This window comes from Hippocampus guttulatus, chromosome 2 (assembly GCF_054856545.1).
Source record: "Hippocampus guttulatus isolate MCC_2025c chromosome 2, RoL_Hgut_1.0, whole genome shotgun sequence".
Lineage (NCBI taxonomy): Eukaryota > Metazoa > Chordata > Actinopteri > Syngnathiformes > Syngnathidae > Hippocampus > Hippocampus guttulatus.
Genome location: NC_141262.1, coordinates 24,868,683 through 24,893,771, shown reverse-complemented (window position 1 = coordinate 24,893,771; position 25,089 = coordinate 24,868,683). Strand labels below are relative to the sequence as shown.

Here is a 25,089-nt window from a genome sequence, read left to right as displayed (position 1 = left end):
CGAGAGGAAGCCACCGGCTGCCTTATTCCTTCCGCTGCAAACATTTTTAGCATGTGCGCACATTTTGGACACAAATCTGAAGCACTGCGGAGAAATCTCCACCAGCAGGGTAATAATCCGCACCTCCGCAGAGCATCGCTGCGCAGCACGGCGCAGATTAAAGTGCTGGCAGGTGCAAAGAAAACAAAAAAGTCGAATGGTCTGCTGACGTGCTCAGGTGGCTGATTAAAGATCGAATTCCAAACAGTGGTCCCCCCCTCTTTTGCAACCTTTGCTCCATTGGCAAAAAAAAAAAAAAAAAAAAAAAAAAAACACGCACGGACGCAAATCACCAAGGGACTCCGTGCGTAAAACTACGCACACACACAACTCTCATATACATGCACGCTGTACGCACACTCACGCAAGCCCGCGCGAGCACACGCACGCACGCACGCCGAGAAGCCTCTCCGATACCTGAACGCAACACGGGAGCGATAGATCCGTTAGAAAGAGTGAAAGGGTCCCTTTTTTTTCTTTCTTTTTTATGGGGGGGGGGGGGGGTAAACTACGCCAGAAATCGAGGTGGAAAAGGGCAAAACATTCCGCTTGTTTAACAGTTGCCAAATAGTCCCGCGTTGTGCATCCTCAACTGGGTCCACATTACGCGTTACGCATCGGGGAAGAGAGGACTCAGCAGCCACTAAAAGCTCCGTCGCTCCAGGAAATAATATAGCAGCAGTCCAAAAGGATCGAACGATTTCGTTTTGCTTTTGCTTTGTTTCTTTTTTCGATATGCCGTCTTTATGCTCACCTCTAATTCTCTCCACACCGAGTCCTGGTTACACCTGTCCCACGCCATCCAGCCACTGAATGACGGCTCCGTAAAAAATAAAAAATAAACAAACCCCAAAAATAATGGTAAAAAAAAAGCGTCGGGAAAGGGACTGAAAAGAAAAAAAAGGGGGTGGGGGGGTGCTCAAGTAAAAAAGAAATCCACGCACTCTTCCCACTCGCTCGCACGCAGGCAACTGCTGCCCCTCGCCGAGAATGAACCGAGGGCACCTGTCTTACAACTGCTTTCCATCACATGACAAAGCTATTAAAAGTAGGCAGGGAGTGACTCCGCGTCCACGCTACACGCCAGTGACGCGCGCCGCGGGGCGTGGCTTACCCGCAGCTTCGACGCTCCTCCGTATGAATGTTCACGTCGCACGTTTTCAAACCTTCCTATTGGCTCCCTCAACAAATAGAGACAAACGCGTAAGGCTGCGCGGGCAACAGCAAGTCGATTTTGCGTAACTGCACAGCGCGCAAGGAAAGCACACGGCCGGATGAACAGATACACATAGTTACAAAAACAATTTTAAGATTTCACGAGATATTGGCTCTGTAGTTTTTGCATATCGCAGCTCTCAAACATAAACTGCAGGCATTTTCCTGTAAAATTTGAACACAATTTTTTTTGGACGTAATGCTGACCCCATCTTACCAAGGTTTACAGCATGGGCAGAATGAGGAAAAAAGTGAAAAAAATTACACTGTAGCTGTCATTAATTTCTTCCCCTCAAAGAATTTTTTTTTTCCTGCCAGCATGGACAACTTAAACTCTGCCAATTGGATACGGGAACCTGATTTAAGGCTATGTTCACAACGTCGATCAATTCACATTTTTTTTGTCCATATCTGACATTATTGAGGCATTTTGTTTTCACATAAAGGTTCAATACTTTTGTGTAATCTGGCTAGCTAACAATTAAACAAGCGAAGCATTCTGTAGCATCACCAAAATATCAGGAAGAAAGGCAAAAATTGGTGACATTGTTTTTGTGTCATCTTGTGAGCAGTAAAGGTTGCAGTTTGTGTTCAAAATGCTTTCTTCGGTCGAGTTTATGCAACATCTACAGTAAACTGACGTGGAAATTAGCGAAAAAGTTCTCAGCTCAAACCCCAGGAGCAAAATGATGATCAATTTGTTCTTGCACAAACCTGTTGGCTAACAGAAATTTAAAAACTACATTCATGTCAGAAATGTTATGGTTTTTTTTCATTTTCACTTTCTTCCTTTTGTGCGCCACGGATGGAAGGTTTAGTGAAAACATTTGGTGACGTTAGCTTAGCTGACAAAAACAAAACAAAATAAAAAAAGTAATCATATCCAAAATGGAACTCATTCTTGATTTACTGATGCGCATAACAAAATGTTGGTTTTCTTATGTTCAGACACGTATTTATTCCGGTAAAGAGAGCATTCGTCAGAGCTGTTCAAGGCTCAAGCATCGGTCCAAACTGTCTCCCTGCCCTCAAATTATTGGTTTGAACGCAAGAAATCGAAAACTTAGCGCAAAAGATAAGACTGAATTGTTTTTGTGTTATCCCACAAATAAACAAAAACAGCTTTACAATTGTGTTTACATAAAAACGCACACGCATAAACAGAGACAAGCAGTTTTTGCATAATCCTGCTAGCTAACAAAGCCCACCGAGTCACACAAATTCGAATTGGCCGTTCTTGCACCTCCCCGCGAGCGAATGGATAAAACATTTGTCTGACGCTTCCTTGAAAGAGTTTTGGATTTCTTGACAGATCAGATTGCTGCCAAACCGACTTGAAATGGCCGTGCTTTGTAATTCAGCGTTTCTTTGGCCATTCGGAGGCAGTAAAAGGACAGCTGGCAGTATCAAGTGTGTATACAGTGTCAACACAACGTGTATAGGCAACATAAACTGGTTTCAATCAAAACAGGAGCCTTGTGGATATATTCAACAAAGAAGCTTTTGACACAAAAAAAACATGCTTTTCTTTATTCTAATCCAACCAGTTAGTGATGTGTCGAGCTCACCCTTATTTCCACTTTAATAAGCCTATTAGGGAAGCATTATGTGGTCATTTGATCTTCAAATAACAGCATTTGGATGTTGGCTTTAGAAAAGTGTTGCTGCTGTTGCCATGGTAATCGGGGATCACCTACTTAAGCGCGCTAAAGCATTGGCGGACCAGCCAGGACACCTCTTGTGTTAGCACTAGCATCGCTGCTAGTGTTTTTGACCATAGCGGAGCATTTCTAGTGTATTCCACAAATGTGTTTCTGAAACATTTTACACAAAGTACTTCCAAAAAAAATAAATACTTCAGTCTTAAGGTACCAAAATTAAAAGAGAACTGCACAGCAGGCCTAAGTATGAGTCGAAAGCAAGACTGAGGTTTTATTCCTAAAAATTATACTGTATTGCAAGGCACTGTAACATTATACAGAATTGGAGTATTAAAATCGCACATTCATAGTGGAAAAAAAAATCCCAAAAGAGTGATTGATTTTAAATACAGTGCACATAAAAGCTAAATAAAATTGGATCTTCAGTAAAAAAACAAAAAACAAAACCAAAAAAAACAAAAACAAAATAGTTCTTCAAGATTTAATGCAGCATACAATAACGTGCTGAAACACCGCCGGCCTCTGGGGGAGTTTGGGAGCCAATGACAAACTCTTTTTACAATCTATAGCTTTTAAATAAAGGCACGCACGACAAAACACGAGGCTGTTTAAAAGAGACACAGAATGTCATCCTGCAACATTAACCATTACGCTTGTGCGCATGTGTAGCTCGAAATCTCTACATCTGCTCCCCCCCATACACACCGGGCAGAGATGCCACCTAGGAGCCACGCCACGGAGCAGGTGGCGTGTGCAGTGACCTCACAGAGCCCAGATGGACTGCTACCACACGGGTTGCCATAGGAGAAAGCAGCGGGGACTCAACTGTCCTCCTCTGATAATGAAAACGAACAGTTCAAAACAACATCCTGGGCCCTAGAACGGCGCCATATGTACACCTAGAAGGGAACTGGACGCTACATACTACTTCTTTCAGAGTCACTCTCAAAAGACGCATTCAAGCCGACTCTGCTTGCCCATTCAGAATCAATACAGCCCCGTTGCGATGTTTGCCACTCTTGAGTGGCCCTTTGATTAGGTCCAAGTGAGCAGACTGTATTCACTTATTTTCACAAGCGTGATGGGGATCGTTCTGAAAGGAAAAGGAGCGACGAATGCCAACTGTATCTCCAAATGGGACACAAACATTCAGCCCTAAACCCAACCCCTATCAACCTGAAATGGCGACTCCGAGTTGCCCAAATAATTTCCTCCCCTGCCGTGCATAATGACATCACTGTCAAATTAAACTTCCAAAAATGGCAGCGGCACCCGCGTTCACCCCGCCCGTGCATTTAGCCACTCTTCTGGACACTATGTATATCTGGACTGGGGCCGGGTCCATAGGATGGAGTGTGAAAAGTTGTTCGCACCCATCTGAAGGCGAGCACATGTGACGGACGCTCCCTCGAGGTGTTAAATGTTGCACAAGGCGCTGGCGCATATTGATGAATACACTAAAAAAAGGATTCGTTAAACGTGCAGATTTTCATTGGCTTCAACTCGGGCTGACGCTGCATCGCTAAAATGGCTCACACGTCGCGATATAATATATCTTCGCGACCCTACTTGTACCGAATTGCGCTGCTGGCAGTTCACAGGTCTTAATGATTAAACAATCGCTCCCAGGAGTCCACTAACAGGTGGAAGTGGCCCCAGCCAAAATGGGGCTAATCCACAGATAATTATCTTTGTTTGAATATTCAACATGGTCTGACTGGCAGCGCGAGAGGTTTTTCTTCGCATTTCTCACCTCGGAGAGCTCCGCAGATGTCGATTGTGTGGTGGGGGCTACAATCCGGAATCATTACAATTGCACGATGCTGTTGGCCTGCCAATGTTATCACGAAGCGTGTCCCCAAACTGCAATATCATAGAAGGCGTCAGTCAAGCATCACGGTGATTTCAGAACTGTTCTTTATGACAGCATGAATACTTTTTTTCCAATGTCAAGGTTCCCAAAAGACCTGATCCGAATCGCACTTTTTACTGAAAGCAGTCGTCTCAGGAGACTCAATGCCACAGCCGGCAAAGGAGAGTACCGAGTCCGGCCATCTCAGGACACTGCAAATTGAAGTCACAAAAGGAAAGTGCTACATTGGGGTCGTTTCAGAAGATGGAACCGCCTTGTGCCCCAGGTCAATAATTAAAAAAAAAAAAAAACTACGTAGAACAGTTGTCAGTACTTGGGACCATGAGAATCAGAAAAGATTACTGACTAAGGTTGTCAAGGAGATAACAGACGAAGAATGGCGGTTGTGTACTTACTGTTGTCCCAGGATACTATAGATGACGGTCTTTTTGAAATACTTTGGACTACGTCAGCAAAAAAAGGACTGACTGAGCTGGTCTTGGGAAACTACAGATGTTAGCCACCGGAGGAGACTAAAAACTGCAAACTAAGGAGACGATAAACAATGGCCATCAAAGCATACAGACAATGGTCATCTCAGAATACGACATCCTACAATTGTTTGGAGTGGGTGTCCGCCATTGGGAGTGGCAAGCTTAACACGTTTTACGCCGTGTGTTTGAAAATGGAGGCTTTGATACCAGTGCGAGTGTGCAAATCCTTTCAATCGATGAACTCCGCTGTGTCATTTCGCCCCTCTCAGGATGGCAGCGGCGACGGCGGCGGCGGCTACTTACTCCCGTGGAGACCGCGGCCCACATTATTGAGGCAAATGGGCCAGTTAGCCGCGGAACTGAAAATAGCATGTCCCGCACAGGGAGCCCTGGAGGGAGAGGGGCAACGGAGGACAAGCCTTTCCGCCCACCACGGATGAATAATATCATAGTCACCTCGACTACTGTGTTGTTGTGATGTTATTGAACTTGTTTCAAGTCATAAAGTCATGCAAGATGCATGCGGAGAGTGGCTCGAAGACTGCGCTAAACTGGCGCTCCGGGGCTGGGAATTGTGCGGCACTTTGCTTGCGTATAGCACTCCGAAGGAATATTAAAATTCATGGAGTGAGTGGCTGTGCAGATAAACAGGATTTGTGCTTAAAACGAGACAAATTCTGAGACATATGTCTGGTGCTGCTAAAAAAAAAAAAAAAAAAAAGCAAAACAAAAAACTGTCAGCTCAATCTTTTACACGGAGTGGCTGTAGCTTGAGCGAGCAATGACGATTCCAACACAATAGATTCAGAAATGCGAAAAATTCATTGAGATCTCATCACTGGCTTCAGGCAAATGCTTTTTTTTTTTTTTGCAACAGAAAAAAAAAAACCCTCTCCTGTGAATCACAAGGAGCCCCAAAGCACAACAGATGTTGCTTGATTTCCAGAATTAATGGCGAGAGGCGGGACTGGATACCTTGACAGAGCGGCGCTCGCAATGCTCAGCACTTTGAAAGAGCGCCAGGGAGGAATTAGGTCAGCCGGAGTGCAGCTTGCGCCCTCTGGAACGCCGTGTTCAAAAAGCATCAGTGGGAGGCAAGTGGAATGGCAGGTAGAAATGTTCCCAAAAAGTCACACCCATAAGTCTGGCCTCGTTTTTTTATGAGACGCCTGCCTGTACAGTATATTCACCGGGCTGAAAGAATCCTTGCGGCACAATAAAACTGATTGTTTCCTCACCTTTTTTTTTTCCTTTTCCCACCCTCAGATGCTGCATTTTTACACCTTCTTGAAAAGGAGCAGTGATTGTCAATAGACACGAAGAGACAAAAAGCGAGCGGATGGATCGAGGGAAGAATGTGACAGGTGGGAACAAAAGCTCGAGAGAGTGAGCCGCAAAAACTGGAGGTTCAATTAGAGGCAGATACGGACGGACGGGGGCTGTGGGGAGGGGGGATGGAAGACGGCAAAAGATGTCATATCTGGAGATAAATCGCCACAGCGGTCACTATCGCAGGGGGTAATGGAATGGTTGCTGCCGCGCATAGATGATCACGCCTCAAGATCTTACCATGCTTGAGAAAGTATGGAACTTGTTGCTCGCAAGGACTCCCGCTTGGGTTTTACACTTGCCGGCATTCTAACCCAGAACCAAAACAAAACAAACAAAAAAACGCGAGCAATTGCCTCTAGCAATCACCAACATATTCAACCCTAACACCCTTTGGTCAGTTTGGACTTTATGAACTATGAGGTTGAGCTGTCCGAAGGTTTGTAAGGGTCCAGGAAGACCTGATCCAGACCTCACTCTTCCGAATGACCGAGGTGGAGGTCACTAAGACGGCGACAAACTGAAGCCGTTGAAAATGACGATTGACTTTGGCCATCAAAGAACTTGGACTGCAGTCATCAGAGGAGACCGCAAACTGTTTTCAACGCCGAATCCATCTGACAGAGGCCCAAATTTCGGAATGTCGCTTGAACCAAGAAATGCAGCATAAGCATGAACTCACTGCCCCTTGACGCGCACCACGCTTTGGGAAACGAAATTCTGACCGGTCCCTCTATGGCGAGGCACACGGCGAGTTGTAACCGGACACGGCTTCCGTGATGCCTGATGATGGCGTGATTACTTTCGACGTGTGTGTAAATTCCAGATTTTCATGAACTTGGCAGCCTTCCATAAACGTGCGGGCTGGTGTAAGCACATTGCAGATTGTGCTGAGAAAGAGCAACCACCATGTTTTCCTGAAAACAAACGGCGCTTTTCCCATACGAGCCGCGTGTCTCAACGCTGTCATATGGAAGAATAAGCGATTTCCATTCTTTGCGCAATCTCTTTGTGGCAGAATAATTCCCAGACGCGGGTTTTGCCGCATCCCGTGTCCATGGGGAATCGCGTCACCGCCATCGTAAATTAATTATTGACGCTGGCATTGGACGCTTCGGTCCAGATGATGCGCGTAATTAAAGGCGGAATTAGCATGTCATCTACATGAGGAAATATGACACGCAAGATTCGGGAAGCCGGAACCAGAACGCCACGTCCTCTGAGATAACTTTCTTTCGCTGACACGCTCGCTTCCTTAAACGTCTTTAATCAACCCGCATTAATTGTTTATTTACATGCTAACGCACTTAAACACTCATTTCCCGACTTGTTTGCGTATTTGCATGCTAACCCACTTACAGGTACTTCTATTCAGCAACTGCCTCTTTCGTTTCGACACACAAAGTCACCCGCTTGATTGAGAGGCAAGGCTTTTCGTGCTTGTTCCGCATGCACAAAGGCTGGCTCACTCCACACTGCGGCCGCACACACAATGGGAGATGGCCAAGATGCCCTTTCGTGTTGCGGGTCATTCCCGGCAGCAACAATAGGTCTGAACGGGCCTTATCGCTGCTTGTAAAATTTCGGGATAAGTCGGAGCCTCGTTTTGCGGCTCTTGCGGGAGATGTCGGAATGAATAGAACCAAAAGGGAAGCTTCTCTGCCCTTGCACCTTGTACAGTATTCCCCCTCGTCGCGGTTGTTGTCGGAGGCAAGCTTTTCGGATGATGTTCCGCCTCATTATTTCACATTTACCTTGGAGAATCCCCCGCCGCATCCCGTATTCCCGCGCTGTCCTATTAATCCAAACGCTGTCAAGATTATTAAAACGTGCGGCGTGGCGTTTTGAATGCCGAAGAAAACAAAGTGAGGATCTCGTTCAATCACGTTTTTTTTTTTTTTTTTTTTTCCCCCCCCCATCGCATCAATTTCACACATTTGCTAGGTTTTCTGTAATGGTGAGAAAATACAATCCATCCATCCATCCAACCATTTTCGGATCCGTTTTATTCTCACAAGGGTCGCGGGGCGTCTGTCGCCGATCCCAGCTGTCTTCGGGCAGTAGGCGGGGTCCACCCTGAACTGGTTGCCAGCCAATCGCAGGGCGCACGTAGACAAACAACCATCCACGCTCACATTCACACCTCAGGACAATTCCGAGTGTTCCATTAACCTGCCATTTTGAGGTTGGGAGCCAATTTTGAAAGGGGCGGAAATTTTGGTTCGGTTGGGAATAGATACGATCCATTTCACATCTATGGCACAAGGCTGGAAAAGTACCTGGAGTCTTCCATGAGGGCATTCCAAGGGAGGTCCCTTTTAACACCCCCTTTTTAAATCTTTGGTTAAATGTGTGTGTTCATCTAAGCTGACATGACACATATTTAACCTGACAATTGCTTTATGGCGTCCTTGCCAAACACCTTTTTATAGAGCCTTGCGTCACCTTCGCTTTTCATGTACTCGGTGTGGCATTAAAGAGAACATTCATTGAACTGGTGCTAAACTATCCAGTGATGATTTACACATTGCATGTACAAACTGCAGGAAGTAGATAAGAGGGGGGGGGGGAAGACAGACAATCCCAGTGAGGAAACTTTTGGGAATGAATTTGTCAACCGGGCTCCGATACGTTGAATCATCTTCTTTCCCGCATAATTAATGACGTGCATTTTTAATTACCCCTGTGTGAAGCTATTGTTTCTGGAGGCCCGCTGATGGCCATATTAACAAAGTTAACTTAATGATAGAGGTATTTTACCTAATAGCGTTTTTATTACTCCCGCCAAGAACGGAACAATTAATTAACAATGGGCAAATTAAGTTCCTCGCCTGTAATGGCGATACCTACACGGGACATCATTACAATAGTCAGAATAATTCATAATGCCGCCGAGTCGGTTGGCACGATGGCGGGAGAAATTAATATTCCCGACAGACAAATGAGCCGTAATAAATTACGCACACGGACTGTCGAGCGGACATGTTGGGCATATTGCTTGCCGAAGCAAAGTCGTTTTTTTTCTATTTTCACTTCCTGTGCGGACACCAACAGGAAGTGAAAAGAGAAGAAGATGATGAGTTTGGCTTGCTCAGTGGTGCCCTCTGGAGGTTTGGAAAATGTGTATTTCGTAGTCGGACGTTTTTGGTGGAAACGAACCAAATTGGCTGGAGTCACAGTTGAGTGCAGTTGTTGGCTGCTCAACATTTTGACCCAGTCGAGATCCCTCCGGGACACTTTTGGCTCACACATTTATTTCTAATGACTTTTATGCCATGTCAATTTATAACAGTACATTACAAGTTTTTCCACACCAAACGAATCCAAACTGCTTCCTTAGTCAAAGAATTGTCCAGAAATGGCCATCGGAAGTTGAAAAATGAACATCCAATGAACAAATAAATTCTTATTTTCAGTGCAAAGGGTTTACAAATGGGGTTAACCAGATACCTGCAACCACACAAAAAAACCCCAAAAAATGGTGAGATTCCGTCATGATGTAGAGAATTGGACGGCCAAAGACGTATATGAAAGCACATAATCTTTTAAGCTTGCATTTGAAGCTAATCTTCCATTAAAGAATAGTACAGTCGCTATTGCTTTTTGGAGCGGAAACGCAAAGACAGCAGAACTGATGGGCGCTGTTGGCCATGACTTTCAATAGAGATGTAAAAGGGCGAAACTGTTTTTTTTTTCCCCCTCATGCAAACTTCGGACTTCAATTTCAAATGAAAACAGCGAGGAAAATAATCTCCACATGTTCACACACACACACAAAAGCAGAGCAGAAGCAACAAAAGCAAGAAAAGATTCAAGCGAATTAGATCTTGGCATAAATTTGGAATGATTATCTCGTGTGTTCTCTTCCACGCAAAGGCAAATCCGGTTTGCACTCTAAAAGTTTTTTTGTGCTTTGATAAGTGCTGAGTGTGGGAGCGTGTGAGCGTGCGGTGACAACAGGTGTGCTCTTGCACGTGGAAAAATACCCAGTAGCCACGACAGCTCTGCCCGTCACGCCTATCTTAATGTGAATGGATGACCCACTTGAGTTTGGGAAAGAAAAAATATAATAAAAAAAAGTAATAATAATCATACAGAAGCAGGTTGAATGAGTCGCGAGGTTGCCTGAGTGTGGTAAGGAACTGTCAGATGCTCCTGGCATTGTGAGCAGCAACATTGTCACGGTCAAGCAGCTACGAAGTGTCTGACAGAGGATCTCTTTGTAGACGTGTGGGTTGACTCCCACGCGGGAAGGAAAGAACCTGTCGTTTCTAGTTTCCCTTTCAAATACATCTTTTGCGACGTCAGTCCTGGAGGTTTTCTGACAGACCTTGTCGTAACAAACGTATGCCTGAAAAAATGCTGGGAAGTCACACAATGAGAGAGTGCGAGTTCCAGACAGCCAACCGTCTGCTGTCACTTGCTAATAATCCTCTTGAATATCTTTCTTTTCATGTCTTCTTAACAGTTGCGAAATTATTTCTGTACCCTAACATGACAGCTCAAATGTTAAAATGTCACAAGAACCCTGCAATTCCCACCATTCTGACATAAAATGAGCATGATGACAACATCAAGGGCGAGGTTAAATGGCAGTGAGGCCCTGGGTAGTTACAAAATAACAACAAGATGTTTTGCATAGCTCACTGAAATTCAAACGTGAAGACATTCGCTAACTGTATCTCTCATGACATCATTAGGACCGCGGCTTCTTATAGTCAGGCAGGGGTCAGGGGTCAAGGAGAAGCGGCGGCAGTCGCCAATGCATGCTCTCAACTGTAACCCAAGTAGGCTACAACGTGGCCACATCACAAGCGCACGGAGACCCCTTGTCGGACTTTGACGCCGGCGCAGACAGAATAGCTGGCGTCGACGCCATCCCGTAGCAACGGAGCTGAAAATAATCATTGTGTGAGGCAGACACTCGCTTGGAAAGAGGTGAAGTGCATCTCTCATTGCCACCGTGAGCCCGGATCATTTAAGATACGAAAGAAGTCGTTCGCGCGTAGCATGCATTTTGAAATGACTAAAAATTAATAATAATTATTATATACATGTATATATATATATATATATATATATACTATATATATATAATAATTGACTTCACAGCAGCGCACAGAGAAGGTAACAGATAAACGGATTCAACAAAAATCAATACGTTATTATTTATTGGGTTTGGAAGTGAGTTGTTGGCCTGCAGAATGTTGTGCATTTTCAGCTTTTGTATTGGTGTTCCTCCAACTTGGCCAGGTGCAGAAAACAATTCTTGCTACAATTAAACTCCGAGCTTTTGCTTGGAAATTAGGTCTGGATTTTGTAGAGACAAAAAAAAGACCAAGGGCTTGTTTTTCTCCGTTAAGGGCTAACATCTCTTTCGGGACTGCCAAGCTCAAACTAGCGTTTCGCAGCCATTTTCCGCACCGAGTTGGCCCAGACTCAGGCAAGGCAATTTGGCTCTGGGGCCATCTATACACTGCCTCGTCTAGGAATGGATTTGGCGATTTTGATCTTTTTTTTTTTTTATGTACCTGTTCTCTTTGTCTGCATTGTGAAGACTGAGGGAAAGACAGACTGGAAGGAGCAGAGATAGAGAGCCAGAGACAGAGAGCCAGAGAGAGAGATGGAGAGAGACAAAGAGAGAGAGCCTGAGAGAGAAACAGATATAGAGAGAGCAGGGGGGGGGGGGGAGAAAAAACAAACAAGTTTGACCAAAGCCCAGTCAATTCTCTCCCAGGTGTTTGACTGAAGTGATTGTAAGCGATCGCGGCGGTTCCCACGGGCCCGCCGACAGAGACAAGCTAGAATTAGCCGGGAACAAAACCCAATTCAGCAGAAGTGAAGGAACAGCAGTTTTGAATAAAACCCGGCGGAGAATGCACAAGAAAAGGCTGCGCGCAAAGATAAAGTTTTCCCTTCTCTGTTCCCTTGTTACGCACATCCTATCACATGGCGTGAGTCTTTTAAACAAACCCCGGAGCCGGAATTGTGTCTGTGGTGTTTCCAGTACCGTATTGTGAGCGGGGTTAATTACAGGCCCGGCAGAAAAATGAACACGTTCCAAATAAAGTATTACGAAAGCGGGCCTTTGCGCGGGGAAGTGAAGATAGCCGGGGAAACCGGATTTCTCGTTTCCATATCACGTCGCCTCGTTTCAAGTCCACTACAAAAGCCGCCATTCCGGCCTGCAAATTACCTTTTCCCAGGCCCAAACACCATTTCCGCGAAGATGAAGTTATAGCCTGTTCTCGACTGAAACGCCATTGTCATAACGTGCACACGCTTCTATTGAAAGCGATGAATTTGCCGGTGTCTTCCGTGGGAGAACTCTGTCATGCTGAAGGGCGGTAGCTCTGTCGCGCCAGCACATTGTGGGAACTGACATTTACAAATGGCGATGGGGGAGAGGGGGGGGGCGGGGGGGGGGGGGACAGGACAGGACGGAGTGAGCCAGCTCTTAAACTGGTCAAAACGGTGAATCGGGCAAGGCCTTGGCGAGGAGTCTTGGCAAGGATGGAATCTTACATCCTCCCGCCTTCTACATGAGATAGTGGCATCAAGCGAGCTTTGCGGCGCTTTCGCTCTGCTGCTCACCTCGCACGCCAGCTCACGCGAATCGCGGCTAATAGATATGAAGCCACTGGGAAAGTGGCTTTGCCTGCAAGTCAGCGATCACACACCGGGACATTTAGGGCAGCTTTGGACTGGGGTGAGCTTGTAAACACAAACTGTGACGTCCGCGCGGTACAGTTCAGGTATGATACGGGGCAGTGGACCTTGATCTGGTTTTGTGTTTTCGCCGTGTGGGCCCAATGAACTGCCAGTCAAGAAAAGCAATGGGATTCTTTGTCATCTACTTCTGTTGTCGCGTGAAGGTGCAAAAAAATATATGCAGTATATACAAAAAAACAAAAAAAGCAGTGAGTAAGGAGCTGTTATTATGCTACGATTGATATCTTTTGACAAGACAAATGCAAACCTTACCAACCACCCGTATTGAGAACACGTCATCTCATCCAGTCATCGGCGTTTCCTAACCTTTACTGGGCCAAAGCGCATTTTTTAATTAGGGAAATTCTCATGGAACACCAGCAAACAAAAATCCCCCCCCCCCCCAAATTTATACTGACGTACTGTAATAATGATGTCATTTTAATTTACTTTCAAAACAAACTACTTCGTGCTAACTCTGGACTTGTTTAGCTAATGTCAAAGCCACTATTTTGTTACAAGAATAGCAACGGGTAGTTAGGTTAGGTGCTCTGGCTACCATTTAGCGAAACGACATATCAGTGTTTGTTCTGTATGTCACTATAGGTTACTGGCATGGAAAAAGGAACAAAAATTGATCAGTTGTCGTTCAGTAAATTATTTTCAGACAAGTTAGGTGAAATGAGATTTTTTTTTTGGGGGGGGGGCACCCTGATGATCTCTCAAGGCATCACTGATCTAGCTTTTCCCTTTAAGAAGAATAAATAGCACATATCCATCTTGTCAATCGAATGACTTTGATGGCATCACAGTAAAAACGTGATAGAAGGTCCATACGAACTGACCAGGCAGCCGGATGAAGAGCCGCCACATCTGGCTGGCATCTTTGACTGGTGACAAAATGTGACATCCTGTGAACACTTAACTTTCTCTTTTCTTTCACGAGTCACTCGCATGCCAACGAGGTTTCGATCGTCAAGCTCATTTGCAGCGTCACCTTTGTGCAGCCCTTCACACATTCCCAACATTCATTTTTAAGTAGCCATTACGATCGTCACTGTGATTCCAAATTATACAAACAGGTGGTGTTCAGTCGGCAGCTTGGTGGGAGTTCACTTCCAAGCAACACTGAAGCTCTAAGCTTGGTTCTACTTATGCTACGCCGGCTAGCCAACAATGAGCTTCGGCTGCACACTGCTGCATCTAAACACATCGTGGATTCACTCCAAAAAAAGATAAACATCTGACAAGTATCGGTCTCACTATGCGATGATGAGCAAAGACGGGGAAGCCATGCTAAGTGCTAGGCTAACCAAAGACTGGCATGGCTAGCGCACGAGGATCAGGCAGACGTGGCTCGAGTGCAAGTTAAACTAACAGTTCCGTAGCATTTACATCCCTAATAACCAATGTGAACATTTCGTTTGCCAGATTCCTGTGCACGTGAGTGAGTGTTTCTACAATGCACAGAACAGGAGACTCCAATAAACAATCTTGGACCGACAACGTTAGCACTGGTAAAGCCCAAAGCATCGACCCCAACGTGCATCCTAACTGTTGCCTTTTGTGGGAAACTCCCTGATGCCGAGCATCTCTCGATCCGTTTCTAACAACTGCCTGCTTCCATCACCCCTTTTAACTCCTTTATTGCTCCTCTTGCAATTGATCCCTCGTCCTTTCTGCCACCGGCCATTGACTACAGACAAGGCTTTTGTGTTGCGAGCGACTCTGTAGTGAGTGTCACACTGGCCTGATAATAGCTGTTGAGCAGTTATCACCCCTCCATACCTGGGTCATTAATTAGCCTTAATCGTCAAAGATATAAGGACGCTCCACCTGTGTTTATGGCCAGCCACTTGTTTGCATGCAGTGCCTTATTCGAGGATGTTATTTGTGTACTGGGGAGCTCAGGCGATTGGAAGTGACAAGTCGCCGGGTTATCTGGGCTTTGTGGCAGATGCACGAGCGCGCAGGATAAAATAAACCTTTGCTTGTGGGGGGGAGGCAGATCTCCATATTAGTGGCTAACAAGGCACATTGCAAGAAAGAATATACAACGTATAAATTATTTTAGCGGCCCGGTAGTCGAGTGGTTAGCACGTCGACTTCACAGTGCAGAAGTACCGGGTTCGATTCCAGCTCCGGCCTCCCTGTGTGGAGTTTGCATGTTCTCGCCGTGCTTGCGTGGGTTTTCTCCGGGTACTCCGGTTTCCTCCCACATTCCAAAAACATGCATGGCAGGCTGATTGAACACTCCAACTTGTTCCTAGATGTAAGTGTGAGCGCGAATGGTTGTTCGTTTCTGCGTGCCCTGCGATTGGCTGGCAACCGGTTCAGGGTGTCCCCCGCCTACTGCCCAAAGACAGCTGGGATAGGCTCCAGCTCCCCCCGGGACCCGAGTGAGGATAAAGCGGTTCGATAAATGAATGAATGAAAAAAAATTAATTATTAAAAAAAACGTATTTATCGTTATGATTCTGTTCTTGTGTGTCAGCAGCAGGTGGCAGAGGAGGACCTTCCCTCCAGCGTGCACACCGGCTGCCAATGTTTCATCAATTCGCCATGCATTCAAACACTGCCTAATTGTCAAGTCTCCGTCAGATTGTTGACCTTGTTTGCTGCTCACGCTCAAGTGTTGTTTTTGAGACCTCTCGATCTCATCATTGTCCCTTTTTTGCTCTCTAGTCCCTCATAAGTATTGATATTATTTTGTCTTTGATCTCGCTCTTGTTTTGTTTTCGTGTAATTGGACCAGCCAGAAGTGGGGTTATGTGCTCCCTCTTACGAGCTCCCGTTAGGAGGCGAGCAGTAGAGATTTGGACCAACTGGAGATGCTTGGTGGAGGACGAGCTGACTTTGCCATAGAAAGGTCATTCTGAGGTGACAAACCATGGTCCATCGTTTCCCATCAGGTGGATTGTTTAGCCAATGGGATCATAGTTTTGTCACATTGGGTGACACCATGTTTTATCCATGAGAAACTAGTTTTTTTTCTACAACTACTGGCTTGATTTCTACATGGGAAAAGGAGCTTAAGTTACAGATGGCTCTGACAAATATTGGCAAAAATGTTTTGTTGGGGGTTTCACTTTGTTAATTGATGCTGTCCTCTTCGCCTTTTAATCAGATAAGCCTGGTCTGAATCTTACTTTAAGTCGCTGATCGGATGCCTATTTTCCAGCTCACAGTCAAAGCTGAACGGATCATGTGAAATCCGAAATTCTCCCTCACATCCCGCAGCCGGCCGTGTCCGACTGCCGAGGAGGCTCGGGAGGTGAGCGAGCAGTTATTCCGAGTCATGTTGTCTTTTCTGAAGCCGCTTCTCCCACCAGAAGACTGATCCAAGTGTCTCATCTGGTCACAATGAGTTTGCATCCCAAGAGAAAGTCCAACTCCAGCGAGCTTGCAGGCTTTGATCAAATGGTCTTTTTGTTTGCTTCGACGGTTAAATTAAAATGGTTTCAACTGAGATAAGGTAATCACCCCAAAGGCTTACCGCTGCAGCTCAATTTCCCCTTTTGCTCCGATTTCCATATTTTCTCATATAGTGTACATCTTTTGTGTTTACTTAATCTCGGGGTGGAATGGTACATGCATTTCAATTTTTCTGTAAGGACATTCACTACGTTACCGAGGCACATTGCGTAAGGAACAGGGAGTGCAACTGCTTCATGCGACTGCCTAAACAAATACATTGCAGTCCACTGTAGTAACTGCTGTCCCTGAAAGGATTAAGTAAAATTATCCGACAATTAACTCATTCAGTACCAGCCAATTCTGGACCAAGTCTGAAAAGACGTTTAAAAACGTCTTTGGGAGTGAATGAGAGACTTGCTGCAATTTTAGCATAACTCTTGAGACCTCGACAGGCTAACTCTGTGGTTCTTCTCCTGCTTTTTGTCAGTTTTTTTTTTTGGGGGGGCGGGGATTCTTATTCCATGTCTAAGAGGAGAAGCCTAAATGCATTATGACTCCAGTATCACAGTAAAATACGTTAAACAGGGGTGCCCAACCTTTTTTGACCAAAGATCGACTTTTTGATGAACTAACCTCCCGCGATCGATCCGTACATGCACTTACAAACGCATGCCCTGATGAGCAAAAGCCATAATGGACCCTAAGATGAGCGAAACTGAAAAATAAAGTAGACACAAAGGGTTGTGAGTTTGTGGAAAGCAAGTCACTGACTACCTTAGTAGAGACCTGACGCAGAGGCATGGGACGCACTTTTGCAGCGTGTTCAAGATCGTAGCTCACGTGTTAGCTTAAGGGTTAAAATGCTTCTCCCTGCACTCCAGATTCCCATTCTTCGCCAGTGACCTCGGTGAATTTTACATGAAACAAACTGAATGAGAATAACAAGAATAATAAAATGTATCGCGCTAGCAACCTCCGGTGATGCAGGTCACGCGCCACCGTGGTTTAAAGGTGACCTGCTTTTTTATTTTATTTTATTTTATTTTATTTGTGAAATACTTTTTGAGAGAGTGAGACTGATAGGATGCTAAGGGTGCAGTGTGCACAAAAACAAAAATAGATCATATTAATCACACACACACACATTTTTTGGGGTGAGGTTTTTATCCCTCTACACCCCTCGTGATCGATTTGGGACCAGTCCGAGAACTACTGGTCGATCGTGATCGCACCCCTGCGTTAAACTATTGAGAATATTTTGAGATTTATCAAAGGTTGGACAAGGTGCGCTGAAATCAAACACCTAAAAATGGTATGGATGGATGTGCAAAATCCGACGCCGAGGGGGTCTCCCGGCTAGCTTGGTAAAAAATTAGCATGTGTGAAACTGTTAGCGTGGAACTCATACTTACATCTTTGTTTGTATTTATTTTGTCGCCCGACATCCGGACCGAAAACGTGACCACAGTTGATTACACGCGCCGCTGTGAACTTGGTACTGCCACCTTTGTGGGTGCTCAAACCAGCCGAGCACCGTGTTTGGCATTCTCTTAACACCCCCAGCTCCTTCTCAGTTTGACCTTTCCACTCCGCATACAGCTGTCTGCCTCATAAACTATATTTCAATAAGAAGTTTATGTTGTCTTTAACGGTTATTCCGTTGTCCTAAATGCTTTTAACAGCAACGTCGCAATCTAAAGGCTTGTCACAATCGCCGTACGTCCTTTGCAAATTGTTGATTCATACCCTCTCATAACAGGCAATTAAATCCCGCATTCGTATCCCAGCTAAGCCTTCCAATCAGACAGAAGAAATAAACATGTATTGATTTCTTTTTTTTCAGCCAAATGATATTGCTGCTTCACAGCTAGCATTTATGTGCACTATTTGCCACTGCGATGCTCCTTTAATGGCCTCAGAGCCCAAACGGCTAATTAATTGACAATCGTCAATTTATGGTAGACGAGGACTTCAATTTGCAAACCCAGAACAAAAGAAAACACCAGAATAGGCATGCCAGGCTTTGAGTTGGTCAGATCTAAGCATGCACTGTCAACACTCACTTTGTATCCCATTTTCACAAATTTACAGGTCCAAAACATTGTTACAGTGGACACCAACAGAGCTCCTATTATAAAAAGTATTATTTAAAAAATATGATAACCTTCTTCTTTTCACGTCCGCTTTGCCTACGGAAGTCGTCCATAGCATGGATGTAGCTAAACTTATTGTAGCTAATGCCCTTTTCTTTTGTTTTTCTAAATCAAAATTCTCATCAACATGCTCCGCCCTTGAGAATTTACCATCTAGACCAGTGGTTTTTAACCTTTTTAGAGGTGCCGAACCCAACCAGTTAATGTGCACATTCATCGAACGCTTCATGAGTGAAAAATAAATATACATACTGTATTCTTTACAAATTCAAGATATTTAAAAAAAACAAATTTATTAAAAACAGAAAAAAGTAAATAACATTTCAAGAGATAAGTATACTTTAAAAAAAAATTGTCCGACATATTTTCACGACAGTCACACGTTGACTACCAAGCAAACTAAATGTCCCACAGCACTGATTGGACAAGCAATGTCATGTGATCATCTGCAGCCAGTGATGGCCAAGTGGGCGTGTCATAACAAATTAACATGTTGAGTTGCATGTGTCTGACCCTTCATGGCAGAGGCTCCGTCGAACCCCTGAGACCGACTCACCGAACCCCTGGGTTTCGATTGAACCCAGGTTAAGAACCACTGACTAGAATGTTGAGACCCCGGAAAGGTAGACCAGTTGTCATACAAATAACATAAAGCTTGTGTTGTGGAAATGCCCCTTCACACCAAATTAGCATCAAGTTGTACGACTCAATAGGGAAATAATGTGAACGTGTGTGTATGTGTGTCTGTGTGTGTGTGGTAGAACAGAAAAGGTCCGAGTTGACATACTGCAGACACCAACACTATGAACGTGAGCAAGTGAGTCAGGGGGGGTGGAAAAGGGAGGAGGAGGAGGTGGCAGTGGGGAGAAGGGGGTGAAGCGGTCTAAATCTGTGAGAAAAAGCCTAATCCCTGGATTGCTGAATCTTCGGAAATCCTAGAAATAGATTAGGCGCTTCTCTGGGCCAGTTTGTCTTTAATAAGGAGGCCCGTTTGGCTGCAAAGTCATGGCGCAGCACTTGCATAATGTGCCGAGCCGCCACTTCTTGTAATTATCGTTTCCCCGATTTGGGAAATGATTCAATAAACACCGATCCGCGGAGCCCGGCGCATACTGACAAGCGGCGGGTGGAATACGGCGAAAGACCGGGCGCGTGTACGCTGTCCGCCTAATCCAAGTACAAACCGAGGATGAGGCATGCGCTAATCAAATCAGGACTGACCGTATCGACGACGGCCGAGCTCGCCGGGGATACGTGTAGAAAGGGCCGCTGTCAGATTTGGGAATCGTCTGCAAACTTTGGCGACTTTTTTCCATTTCTCCGACTGACGCGCCCCAATTTGGCGCTGAGGGAAAATCGTGGAACATTCCTGTTCAAAGCAGTTGCGAGGGTCCATCGAGCAGACATCCATCCATCCATTTTCCGATCCGCTTTATCCTCACAAGGGTCGCGAGGGGGATGCAGGAGCCTATCCCAGCCTTCTTCGGGCAGTAGGCGGGGACACCCTGAACCGGTTGCCAGCCAATCGCAGGGCACACAGAAACGAACAACCATTCGCGCTCACACTCACACCTCGGAACAATTTGGAGTGTTCAATCAGCCTGCCATGCATGTTTTTGGAATGTGGGAGGAAACCCGAGTACCCGGAGATAATCCACAAGCACGGGGAGAACAAGCAAACTCCACACAGGGAGGCCGGAGCTGGAATTGAACCCGGCACTGTGAGTTCGACGAACTAACCACTGGACCACCGGGCCGCAGACATAAAGACGAAAAATCAACGAGTCTGCACGAAAGCAATACATGACGCCCAAAATTCTCTCGTCATTTTAATGGCAGGTGGTCGGTCATAAGACTGACAACAGAATCGTGTACAGTCAATGTGAAAAAAAGCCCCCCCCGACCCTCCACCCCGACTGTTTAGCAACCAAAATAGAACATGACACCCTCGCAAGTTAGTCAACCAATAAATACCCGAATGTCATCTTTGCCGTAGCGGAAAGTCTGGCATTTGGAAGAGCTCCAATGGTACAAATGGCTCGTCTGCGCTTTTATCTGAAAGGGGAGCACGGCGAGTGGATTTTCCTATTTCGAAATGATCCTATTACTAGATGAGAGGTCCTCAGATGCTTGTCATTGTCACCTGAAATCCATTCTCATTTATTGACACTCCTGAAGCTCCAGTGGACAGGGCTTCGTTGCTATAATGGATGTGTCAAAATGACAAATATTAGCTCTCCGCGCCCTCAGTCAATTAAGAAAACTGGTCAATGAGAGGCTATCGATGAGAAGATGATTCCAAGAGCCTTTTAAATAGCCTGTCTACCTTCTCTTTTGGCCTCTTGGTTTTGGGAGAGGCTATAAAAGGTATCCCATATTTCACACCTTCTGGGCCAAGCAGCTGTTCTTATGAGAGCAAACGTGTTATTGGCTAAACAATGAGGCTCGCTGAGGAAGGAAGGGTGAGAGTGGGACTGAACTCGCACCGAGCTTCAAATCGCTTTGGCAACCACCTCAACTGCCTATTCATGCAAAGCAGGCTAAACAACAAAGAGAAGACCAACATTCTGGATTGGATTGCGTTCACCAAGATTCAACCCTTGAGAGTGTGCAGTTGACACATAAGGGCATGTGGATTCAGAGCAATAGGACCCCCACTCTCAGTGAGTCATCGAAACTCCCAAATGTCCACTTTGAAAGAAGACTCGGGTTGTCGGGGCCTGCTGGAAAAGCTCCGAATCCGGGATGGAGCGTTAAATCCGGCAATATCAGAGCCATTCAGGCTCCCCCGCTGCCCCCACTTTCAAAAAATAAAAAATTAAAAAAAGAGCCGATATTCTTTCACTTTCCCTGTGAAACTGCCAATAAAAGTCTGCCAAACCAAGCCTTAAACGGAGGTGCCGTAACACTCGCGAGGTGTACCGCTCCGGGGCACAATTTTCCATGGCCGTGCACTATATTGCTGGATGAAAATGCTATGGAATGTTATTGTAGAAATAATCATGGCGAGCGAGTGGATGGAGGGTGGCTGTGACGATTATATTCCTGCCACACTATTCTCTTGCCTTTCCATCTCACACATCCGCGGGAACCCTTCCATGTGTATCCGTGACTTCCCAAAATGCCAGTGACAAGATGGGAAAGACAATGAGCTGATGAGCATGTGATCCCCCCCACCCCCGTCCAGAAAGAGCCCCCAGTGTTATTTAACTTGAAATTGAGAGCCACCTGCGGCAGGATACGTCATACTAACGACAGCGGGAGGGAGCTGCCACTGATTAATAGTGAGGAGGATCATTTGGAAATTGTAATTGGTCGAAGGCATTCCTTCCGGTGAACCAAACGATATAAACCGTCTGCCGTTCCATCTCATTCAAAAGAAAGTGAGCATTTGCTTTTATCGGGGGGCCCCGATTGCATACATAAATGTGAGCAGAAAAGCTCTTCGGCGCCCGAAGAGATAGGATGCCTCCAAGTTTGCGTTCGACATTGAAACTCAGAAGGGCAATAATACCCCAGAGTTGGATTAGGATTTCTGAAAATTTTATAAAAATGGCACAAACTGCCGACTTTCAGTAGGGCTCTCAGTTACAATGACAATACTTTTTTCTTTGGAGCAGATTGACCTAAGTTTCCCAGACAAACCTTTGTGGGATTTCACTCAATCACTTGATACTGTGACCATTTTGTATTTAATGTCATAGAAACATTCTGTTCTGTTTTTATGATAATGATTCACTGCACATTGAAAAAGGTAAACAATAATCATAAAATTGACGCGGGGGTCGGGTTCTGTGATCATAAAGAGATCCCAAAAGTTAGTCGGCTTTGTTGGAATTGCACATTTTTGACAGCAGGTGTCATGATTCCGTTTTTGTGTCTCCTGGCAGAGGAGGGCTTTCCCTACAGCATGCATACCTGCTGCACATTTCAATTAGCCATGCATTTAAGGACTGTGAAGCTGCCGAACCTTTTTCGGATTATTGACCTCGCTCGCTGTTGTGCTTCAAGTGTTATTTTCTAGATCTCTCGATAGTATTCGTCGTCGCTCTCATTTTGTTCATAGATACTTGATTCAAAGTATTTTTGTCATTCAATTATTGCTGTTGATCATTGTTTTCGTGTTATCGGACTCTTGATATTTTGTTTGTGCATTCTCGGGGTTCTCTTTGCGAGTGGTTTTTTTTTTGTTTTATGCATTGTTTTTCCCGCCCGCTCGTGACCAGCATTTTCAGTTTATTGTTGTTGTTGTTGTTTATTGAACATAAAACATATACAGTAATAATTTGACAGAAAATAAGGTAGATAAAATAGTAAAAAGAAAGAAATCGGTCTTCATTCAACACAGTTATTATGTTCAAGGGAGTAGGAAGAAGTAAAAAACGTATCTAGTCCTACCCCGTTATGTGTTTATATCTAATAAATCATTTTTATATCAATCAGAAAAGAAAAAAAGTAAGAAGAAAGAAGTCTCCATTAAGGCTCATACTTTACCCTTATAGTTTGTCGGTGCAATTTTCTGCAATAAATGTTTTTTGTTATCGCACCTGCATTTTCGGAATCCAAACACATTATTCGGTTCAGTCTGAACCTGACAGAAGGAAAGAGGACACGGAAGCAATGCCGACATTTTTCATAATATCCAAGCTGTGTTTCGGACAGCCGGAGAAGCCGCTTAGCATTCCCAGCACACTTTTGACATTTTTAAAGAAGTACACGGTCAATTAATCGCCCGGTGACTCAGTAGAAAAGTCCAAAGACAATTTGTCGAATGGGTCTTTTTTCTTTTCTTGCCCTTGTCCACAGTTTTGACTGCCCGAAGAATCGGTCCCATCAAAGTTGCCGTCTGACAACCTCAGCGGCGTGACACAGCGCACCGGGTCCCCGATCGCAGCCCAATGCCGCCGCCGGTCTATAAGTGGCTTTGAGATGGGAGAAGTGATAGAGGCTAAGCCCTTAATAGCCATTTCTCTGTAATCTTTCCTATGAACGTCTACACGACGGGTGTATTGATTTGTTTTGAAGAAGGTGGCGGGCGAGAAAAGTACTCCATCAGGACGGGGCGTCTCCAAATGTGACAATGCGCAGGTAAGGTTCAGGTTGGGCTAATTTCATCAGATCTTCGTGGCGCGGTTTGACGCCAGCGAGCGAAAAAAACGGCCCCACCGTTTTGCGTCTGCTTTGCACCTCCGTTCAGGCAATTCCGCGAACAGCGCTGCCGTTGTCCAGAAGCCACCCCCCGCCCACACGCAGGGAGGCTGGGAAGGGAATGTGCCTCACGTGAGTTTGCGGATGGGCCCGTGTCCTGTTTGTACTGGTATTATTGCAATGAGTCTGTATCACACTCCACATGCCAACGCGCATCTCCCCATAGATGCAGCCCTGAAGGCTATGGTAATTGAGCTATTATTAGACATGACAGCGATAGAATTGTTCTCTTTGTAGTCCCAACGAATGCATATTCAACTCTTTGAGGCATGAAGGGAACGCACGTTGCGCCTTCCCTCTCGGGCATCAACAATCGAAAGAGTTGAATCCCATTGTCCACATGCATGCTGGCACAATTCTACATGCCCCCCCCCCAAAAAAAAAACGTTTTACAAACACAAAACAAGATCACATTGAAAATGCATTGAGAGACGCTGTCGGTCGTGACCATCCGTTTACTTGTTTGAGGAAATCTTACCAAGCCAAATTGTCGCGGTTAACTCATTCACTCCCAAAGACGTTTTTAAACGTCTTTTCAGACTTGGTCCAGAATTGGCTGGTACTGAATGAGTTAATTGTCGGATAATTTTGCTTAATCCTTTCAGGGCAGCAGTTACTACAGTGGACTGCTTATCATGTTATCAGGTTACAGGATGCATGAAAGGGTTTAGTAAGTAATCTAGTCCCCATTTTAGTCAATTTTTCAAACCCCGTTTTTTTGGCCGTGCAATATTAAAGATACGCAGAGATACTCCAAATCCACCGTGACATCTGAATAAAAGTCAAGCTATCCCTCTCAGCTACAGCAGTTGCGTATCGTTGCTTTAACGGCAGAATTCCACGTCATGCTTCATTTGGCGGTCGGCACAAATGCTACGGGTGTGTTTTTGGCGCATGGAGAAAGAGACAGACGTTTGGTCCTTTCCAAAAGGGCCGCGAGGACTCCATCGGCCTTATCAGTCATTAACCTTTGTGGTGAGTTTATCCAACACAAGCAACAGGTTCTTGAC

The 25,089-nt window shown here is 45.2% G+C and overlaps 1 protein-coding gene across 9 annotated transcripts in view; it reads right to left on the bottom strand.

Moving 5' to 3' along the window:
- The window catches only part of ppargc1a (peroxisome proliferator-activated receptor gamma, coactivator 1 alpha), a 118,120-nt gene that overhangs the window by 40,580 nt on the left and 52,451 nt on the right, over positions 1-25,089 (bottom strand). For 3 of the 9 annotated variants that reach the window (XM_086104831.1, XM_086104833.1, XM_086104843.1), the window contains exon 1: positions 794-1,095. The exons of 1 other annotated variant lie outside the window; for it this stretch is intronic. In XM_086104831.1, coding sequence (XP_085960957.1) covers positions 794-841 — 48 coding nt within the window. In that variant the 5' untranslated portion in view covers positions 842-1,095. Of the gene's footprint in view, positions 1-793; positions 1,096-25,089 lie in introns of those variants that run through there. 5 more of the 9 variants (XM_086104837.1, XM_086104844.1, XM_086104842.1 and 2 more) reach the window with 4 other exon arrangements.